The sequence below is a fragment of the Hippocampus guttulatus genome, chromosome 11, assembly GCF_054856545.1.
Source record: "Hippocampus guttulatus isolate MCC_2025c chromosome 11, RoL_Hgut_1.0, whole genome shotgun sequence".
Taxonomy (NCBI): Eukaryota; Metazoa; Chordata; class Actinopteri; order Syngnathiformes; family Syngnathidae; genus Hippocampus; species Hippocampus guttulatus.
Genome location: NC_141271.1, coordinates 16,735,873 through 16,744,196, shown reverse-complemented (window position 1 = coordinate 16,744,196; position 8,324 = coordinate 16,735,873). Strand labels below are relative to the sequence as shown.

At 41.5% G+C, this 8,324-nt stretch overlaps 2 protein-coding genes across 2 annotated transcripts; both read right to left on the bottom strand.

Annotated features, from left to right (window-relative positions):
- Window positions 1-53: 53 nt before the first annotated feature.
- Window positions 54-4,535, bottom strand: prkra (protein kinase, interferon-inducible double stranded RNA dependent activator). The gene is made up of 8 exons (XM_086123485.1): window positions 4,400-4,535; window positions 3,220-3,398; window positions 3,029-3,110; window positions 2,821-2,899; window positions 2,500-2,617; window positions 2,318-2,412; window positions 2,084-2,246; window positions 54-923 (listed from the first exon to the last, which is right to left on the bottom strand). The coding sequence occupies exons 1-8, from the start codon at window positions 4,405-4,407 to the stop codon at window positions 766-768; spliced, it is 882 nt and encodes a 293-aa protein (XP_085979611.1). The 5' UTR covers window positions 4,408-4,535; the 3' UTR covers window positions 54-765.
- Window positions 4,536-6,047: 1,512 nt separating this feature from the next.
- On the bottom strand, window positions 6,048-7,486 carry LOC147198366 (protein FAM237A-like). Its single transcript, XM_086122988.1, has 2 exons — window positions 7,132-7,486; window positions 6,048-6,181 (listed from the first exon to the last, which is right to left on the bottom strand). The coding sequence occupies exons 1-2, from the start codon at window positions 7,484-7,486 to the stop codon at window positions 6,078-6,080; spliced, it is 459 nt and encodes a 152-aa protein (XP_085979114.1). The 3' UTR covers window positions 6,048-6,077.
- Between the last annotated feature and the right edge of the window lie 838 nt (window positions 7,487-8,324).

Genomic DNA, 8,324 nt, shown 5'->3' with positions numbered 1-8,324 from the left:
CCTGTGTGTGTACGTGCGTGCAAAAACAAAACAATCTCATAGTGACTTGAGAATTACTGGATGAGAAAGTGCTTTTATTTTCTGACCCGATACACATATTTACAGTGAAGCGTGGGGTAAACATATTGTCAACACACACAAACACACACATTGAATCATTGACAAGTACTGTGGAACCTAGACTGAACCAACAGACTCTGGCTTGAACAGGGAGTAAAGAATGTTCACTGCACTCCAAAAGCCCCTTCGTACACTAGTTGTCAACGGTTGTTCGTTTCAGAATTGACTACTCTTGGTACACGTATTTATGGGTTGTGCCACTGTTACATATCACAGATATAGAGTACATATTACAGCAGGCTAACAGACGTGGCTATGTGGCGGCCATGTTGGAAAGGGCGACAGTCTCAGGAAAGTTAATGGAAAGCTCGGACATTAGGGGGGGGTTTCCTTCTCAATGAAACAAAAGGAAGCGTGGTAGCATTGCATCTCATGAGCGACCAGTGAGGTTTGTTTGCATAAACTACAAACATGTTTCAAGCATTTTTATATTTATTTACAATAACTTGGTACTGTATCGGCTGTTTTTAGGCCACGATAAAAAGTACTTTGGGAGAACTGGATCAGTCCACTAAATCAGTTCCACTCAATTCATTTTCAGCAACAAATACGTACAATAAAATTAAATCATGAACGTAGATGGTGTCTATCCAGTTGGTTGTGTTTCGTGTGTTAAAATGTACCTTCCAGTGCAGGTTGTGGGTTTTACTTGGTGGAGACCATGATCTTGATGTACTGGAGAGCGCTGTGTGCGGCGTCGTTGTGCGCATTGCTGCGGGAGATGCCCATGCCGTGGCACACGGTGACGGGGGAGGTGGACAGCTCTACCAGGCACTGGTACTGCCCATTAGTCGTCAACTCATCTGCAAAGCACAGCCACAGGTCCTGAGAACGCCGTTTGCAGCTGAATCAGGCAGCTCAGTTGCCATGGAAACTACTGGGTTGGTCCCTTTCCTGGTTCTACTTAACTCATTTAAAATGGTGCAAAAAAAAATCTCTGACCAAGACAATGTCCAAAACAGCTTTGTTGTAGTGGAAAACATTTTCTCTTCAACATGAAAAAAAATTCAAGTGGATTTCTTTTTGTGTGGCCATCATCCACTTGAAAAAATATAATGCATTACCTCAAATAAATGGCTAACGAAATTATTAATGTGCACTCGTACAAGTGCGTAAGAGGTGATTGTTTCCAATCAAGTTCCGTTCCAATTGTGGCACTGTAAACTGAATTTGAATGTAAGTAAACACTAGGAACGCGGCGTATATATGTAGTTCACAAATTCATATATTTTTTTTCCTGTGGAACTTAGCCTCAGCTATGGGCATGTTTGTTCTATCTGAAATAAAAGAAACAAACAAAACACATTGATCCTTAAAAGAATAGGACCAGCAGCACACCAGGTTACTGAATTTGAAATTCCTCACTGTTGAGGGCTATGGCTGCCACAAGATGGTGCTCAAGATTAAATAGTAATTGTCAAGGAACTAAGTTGAAGGGATACACAAAAAAAGTTCAATGCGCCCCATTTGTAAACTTGATATGTCGGTATGTAGCAACTGTGGTAACCAAAGATAGGACCCCTGGTAAAGGCCTCACTAACATATGCCTTACCTAACGTAAATGCCTGGAACTCTGCTTTAGGGTACACTTGATCATCGTTTGAGAATACAGTATAAGGCAGCTCATTTTGTTTGAACAAAGGTTTCATGTCTGGCAGTGTTTATGAATAATAATTTGACACTTTGAAAGGCATCCAACCATTTTCTAAAGTGCTTGCACTCATTAAGGTCACAGGTGAGCTGGAGCTAATCACAGCTGACTCTGGGGGAGAGGCAGGGTGTAAGCTCTGATCGCCAGCCAACCAGAAAAAGCACACATAGACAAACAGAGAGAAACTATTCACACTCACATTCATACTTCCAGACAATATTGAATCTTGCATTAAAGCTGTGATTGGAGGAAGCCAAATGAGGTGAGGACACACACACACACACACATTGTGCATCCTGTCCAAACACATACCGATGTCCAAGTAGGCGATGTCAAAATTCTGCTCCTTCGACAGGCTGGCCATCAGCTGAATGTAGTCCGTGTTGGGAATGCTCAATGGGCTCCTCCTCAGGAAGGAGATCTTCTCGGACGACGAGTTCTTCAGATTCTCGAAATGCACCCTCGGTTTCGGCGTCTGTGAGATAGTCACGGAGAAAATAAGTCACGAGTAGCTGCAGCTGCCATGAAGTTAGATGTGTGACGTACCCATGTGATTTCTGAGGACCCTGACAGACTCTGAAGCTTGGCCACCATCTTCTCGGCAGCTGCCTTCTTTGCCGCTTTTTTGGAGCTTGCGGCAGCTGCTCGGTCAAACGGTGAGCAATGATGAGCAACGATGAAGATGTATGGTCAACAGGGACGATTTCACACGAACAACGTGGTCCTACCCGTCTCTGACAGCGACTCCATTGCACAGGTCATGGTGAATTCTCGCCTGTGCGGCGGACCGGTCTCCATTAGCATCGTGTACTCGGGAAGAGGCCAGCCTCTCTGCAAGGCCAGCTCCTACCGGGAAGGAATAAGTGCATGTCAGCAACAGCGTTGCCTTCGGAAAGTCAACCTAGCTTAAGGCTAAAATACAGTGCAATTGACATGCTATTTGTTAGCATCAACGGTTGCCACTATTTTGTAGGAGGCATGTCACAAACATGTTATTAAAACAGTTTGAACTAGTGAAGTTCAGCTAACGGACAGAGTGAGTTCATTACCTGCAGTGTGCCCACACAGTTGGGATGGCTGCTTGATTCTGCCGCAACACCGTTACTCTCGGGCTTCACAGGGAGGCTCCTACAGAAAGGACATGAACACCGTTGTGATTTGTCATTATACTCCTACTTTCTACAGGCACTTTCCCCATTATTTTCTACAGGAACAACTGCGTTTGAATTACTTCAGCCGCATATCGTATATACTCACACGGCTGCCGTATCCACCTGAAGGATGCGCAGTGCATCTTTAGCGGCCATGTGTTTGGCTGTCTTTTTACTGGGAGCTTCACCTGGAAACCACATCAGATACATTCATTGTCAAAATACAATGGGTGTCTGTTAAAAATAAAGCTAATAGGGGTCTGTTTGACACAAACCAAGCACAGACAAAGGGGCAACCTTTGCAGCAGACGTCTCCGACAGTCAAACTGAACACGAAGCTTGGCTGGTGGGCCTCTCCTTTGGCTTTTTCCAGCATATAAACAGGGATTTTGCCATGCTTGGCGCCATACTCATGCAGCATCTGGATTGGGGTCTTGCTGGGGGTGTTGGCCCTCGAGACTGCATCTTTATTTGGGCTGTGCAAGGTCATACATTAGAGTTAAAACGTCATCACTGACACCTGGGAATTTATTTTTCCTATGCAGTCCAATTTTTTGGCTATTACTCTTGCTGCTGGAGGCTGTAAATTTCCCCATTGTGGGACAAATAAAGGATAAAGGATATCTTATTACTATCATTAAATCTAAATGCTACATTTTAATTGTAATGTCACGGCACATTTAAAATTGATGTTACATTTTATAGATGCCAACGCTGATATCCTTTTTTGTTTTGTTTTTTACGCCAATATCCCAGTTAAGGCCTTCTGTGATGCCATGGCAATAAAGTGTCCTCGGTTCATGACGTACATCCGATTGTGTACGAAATGGGCACGCGATGTAAAATATCGTGAATCCATACCAATGCAGCAGTAGTAAAGTATTTGAATGGTGAGCACTTTTTGGCCATTAATATAGAACAATGAAATGAAATTCAGAATTAGAAAAAAATAACAGTCAGTACGGTTGTAAGCGAGTATAGACTAATTTGTCGCGCCGTTCGTAACCTCGAAGTGCCGTCATAAATCGAGGAGACCCGTCCGAACTGTTAGTTTACAAGCTACGTGAGCCATTTTAACTTTCACTTTCTCCACGCAACGTCCCGACGGGTTGATAACGACACTTCACGATATCGCTAAAATTGGAGGTCGTTTTAAGGTTCGAAGCAACCCTGAAGATTATCGGAACACTGCCCATCATAAACTGTATTCATGTATGAAGAATGTTGGCGCTATTTTTGTCATCTGATGTAAAGGTTTCACCAACTCATCATCGTCGTATCCCAACATATCAATGTCAATATTTTGACAACATGAAGTTGTAATGTGGGGCGGTGGATCTGGGCTAACCTCAAATCGGTGGATGGGAACACAGTCTGGTACATTTCCTGAGACAGTTCGCGTTTTTGTCGTCTCAAAGCGTTATTATTAGCTCGGTATTTGGTGAATAATTATCAATATCTATGAAGACATGTTTACCTGGACATTTAAAAAGATGAACTTCGAATGTGTATGCTAAGAAGTCTTCATTGCGGTTCGCATTCGTTGACGACAAGCCGCCGCTGTGTAGTAACAACATCCGGGTGCGGGGTGTCACCGGACGTGACGTCAGTTTGGTTGCAGTTGGTGAGCGCTTCTGCGCATTTGAGAGAAAAAGTAGTAAAAAGCGTTTCGTGGAGGATTTCACAGTTTTCGGAATCGGTTTGACAAATGATAATTATACAAGGAGGGCAAAATTAATCACACGCAAAAAAATAAATAAATAAATGTAGACGTACTGATTCAAATCCTACACTTAAGTAAAAGTACAAAGTACAGACTACTGAAATGTAATTAGAAAAGTAAGAAGCATTTTGAGAAAGAACAATTTTGACTTTTCGTTAACATACAACGGTTTTGACAACGGTTTATTAACTTAATCTAAAAAAAAAGAATAAATTAAAAAATTAATACAAAATAAAAGTAGTATCCAAAACTCGATTTAACCCTTTCATCGACAAAGTCGCAAAATTACAACAAGCACCATTTGCAATATGCCTTTACAGTATCTCTAACTGTTTTCAAGCTACAACATTTTGAAATATCAAAACAGATTATTTTAATTGAAAAATTGGCACCTGAAGGGTTAAAGGAGAAGTCAACTCAAACATTTTCTTTTCAATAAAGCATTCTATGTGGGCCCCATTAGTCTCAACACTGCATCTTGATTCATATTGCATTCGTGGAATAAAAAGTAAGCAGCAAAATCCACCCATTTTTATCTATCTCAGTGGGTGGTCATTTTGGTCAACTGAAAATGAAATCACAGTTGCTCAGGGCCCCGGTAACTACCAATCATGGAGATCTGTTTTCTCAAAGCGTTGAGTGAGGTGCTCTACCAGAATAAAGTAATCTTCCTTTATGCGCTCTGGTGGTGAGGAGACACACTGCACTGCAGCTCCTCTTAAACGTTCATAAAGCTTTTTTAGTCGTTCTAAGCAAATCCACTTGTATTTCCTGGCTTGACGTTCAAATATCATCAGTAAAGAGTCCCAATCCCCGTTTCCATCAAAAATGGGCAATTTAAGAATCTGGGCTTCTGACAATGACTTGAAATGTGTTGAGGCTCCAACATTATTTTTCCATCTTTCGTCATGGTAGGTATGCTCGTGTTGGGGTTCACGCTCAATGTCGAAAAGTAGGGCATGCAAAAATATCCCCCCCCCCCCCCACACACACACACACACTCCCCTCAGTTAATACTTTATCGAAACATAATTTGCTGCGATTTTGGGGTGTATCTCGATCAGTTTTGCAAATCTAGAGACTGAAATTTTTACCCATTCTTCCTTGATCGTGTGTCAGTGTGTGACATGATTTTGATATGCGACTCCCTTATGATTGTTACAACATTTTGTTTCATCACAGACACATTTTAATAGTCGTTAAGCTCTGATGTGTCTTTCAACACACACACTAAAACCTTTTTAGTTAGAGGAAGAGGAAAAAAAGTGAGCTACACAACTCAACAGAAATCGCATCATCAAGCTAATTGCTATGTATGAATGAGACGCCTCCACTTGCTATTGATCAGTGTCAAGACATAGAAAAGGCAAAGATACAAAGCAAGCAACATACTGTCAGTAAGTCGTGTCATGGAGTTTTATTGGTGTGCGTTTCAAGTAGCTTTGCTCTTCATGGTTTTGATGTGATCTTTGCGTCTCACCCGGAAACTGAGCCGCAAACTGCAGTTTGCGCCTGAGCTGTTGAACTTGAACAACTCTAGAAGTGCACAGACAGGAACAAACACACACACACACGCACACACAAATTACAGAAAAGTAAGAGTCAAGTAAGAGTACGAGTAACATAATGGTGGAGAGGCATTCACAGCTTGACTATGAGAATGCATTGAATTTGAATTTTACATGCAAAGTCGCCCTTTTAAAATACAACAAGTGTAAAACCAGTATATAATAAACATTTAAATATGTCATTGCATTTTAAAAATATTAAAGAGTTGTGCATAAATTCTGAAGTAAGTCAAACAGCTGCAGAATTCTAATCAACCACACTGGATATCTTGGATATTTTTTGTTACTATTTCTTAACACACTGTCTTTAGCCTACAGTGCGTTTCCAGCCCATTCAACAACCAAAGTCTCCAGCATTTTTGAGTGTGTGCAGTATCTGAGTGGACATCCAGTATCATATTCTTTTATTCGTTTGTTTTTTATGTATTATGCCCACAGAAGCTCAAAAGCAATGTCAAGTTAAAGTGCATTCTTTTTTTCAATTGGTATATTTTTTCTGGAAATGACACAATAGTCTAAAGACTGGAAGCTGTTGTTAAACGAAATGACATTGTCAGAGAGGTAATCATTCAACAATTTGCTCACTATTGTGTTTGTAGTGTATTCAAGTAAATAAAATACAGTGTCATCACGGTAAAAAATATACATGAGATAAATAAAAATTGAAACTGAGCGCTACTGTTATTATTTGAAAGTATGACTATTGTAACTACCATTTTAATGACGATGTGTTCACCGCTCGTTATAAGACGTGTTGAAAGGCGGACTACAAAAGTTCAACAAAAGCCACTTTAAACGGCGTGTATTTTTTTATTTGTTGAATAAAAGAAATACGAATGAAAAAAGTTGAGGATTTCTGCTTGCTTGTTAAAACGTGTTATAACTAACGACTGCGACACTGATACGATGTGTACTCACTGTCCGTGCTGAGGGAGCGCACGCTGGTGACGTGTCTCCGTCCGAGGCCGTGGCTCCTGGACATGACGCAGTCCAGGTAGATTTCCCAGAAGACCCGCGCCAGGTCCCAGAAGAGGGTCTTGTGCTTGCCGTTGTCCGACACCCGCAGCACCTCCATCAGGTCCCAGAAGGCGTCCGCCGTGTCGGCCACCCTGGGCGAGCGCATGTCCAGGAGGCGAGCCGACGCCGAGTCCCAGCACTGCGGGTCTGCGCGGGGCACCGTCAGGGGGTCCACCTGCCGAGGGTCCACCTGGCCGTGAAGAGGCACCGCACACACGCCGCTCAGCACCAACACCGTGGCCGCCAGCGGGGTCATCTGCACCACAGGGCAACCGACCATTGGCCTTTTAGAGCATAACACCACCAAACGCAAATTGATGACTTACCTTGAAAAGTGTGAAGATGACAAGTGTTGATGGAGAATCTGTTTGTTCTTTACTGACGTCACTGGCTCATCCTTTAACAAGCACTACTCAACTTAGTCGTTACCTGCACGGGCTCAACTAAATATATGGATGCGAGCAACCATGTGGTCATAATGCAACCAAGGAAGAAAATGAAGGACCAAATTATCTCTTGGGAAGCTGCAAAAGAGTCAACAAGTGTGAGGGGGGAGAAAAAAAATGTACATGCTTGCATTTACTTAAGAGGTGGTTTTTTTTTTTTACGCTTTTTCAATACATGGTTAAAAAAACTCAATTATATACCAATAATCACAGTAGAAAAATTGGAGACAGTTTCCTGCAAATGAACACTCTTAATTACAATATTTGTATCGAATTTGAGAGTTAATTTATGTTGCCGGTTCGTTCTTCTCTAACTCTATAATATCGGGTGCACATTCAATGGCAATTCATGACAAAAATCCAAATATCAAACTGTAATGCTTTTGTTTTTATTTTGCCATGGTACAAAAATATTTAAGAAGTAATTCGCTGATACAAACTACCACAAAATTAAGTACATTGTGCAATTATTCCATCTTGGACTGCATAATTGATATTTTAAATTATATGTACATATATCTGAGTGGGAACACAAATACCTCAAAACAATAACATACTACAAAAATAAGCATAATACGAAGCGTGTTGTTAAATAATCATCATGCCGGCAGTGTAATTGTTTGATCCTAAATGTGAAATTGTAAAACA

Bases quoted from the DNA above. Each gene is read 5' to 3' on its own strand.
- prkra (XM_086123485.1), bottom strand. The intron at 3,111-3,219 runs GTTGCCCCTTTG...TGTGGTTTCCAG, and splicing joins CGGAGACGTCTGCTGCAAAG to GTGAAGCTCCCAGTAAAAAG. The intron at 924-2,083 runs GTATGTGTTTGG...TGTGCTTTGCAG, and splicing joins CATCGCCTACTTGGACATCG to ATGAGTTGACGACTAATGGG.
- LOC147198366 (XM_086122988.1), bottom strand. From the start codon at position 7,486: ATGACCCCGCTGGCGGCCACGGTGTTGGTGCTGAGCGGCGTGTGTGCG. The intron at 6,182-7,131 runs GTGAGTACACAT...GTGCACTTCTAG, and splicing joins GCGCTCCCTCAGCACGGACA to AGTTGTTCAAGTTCAACAGC.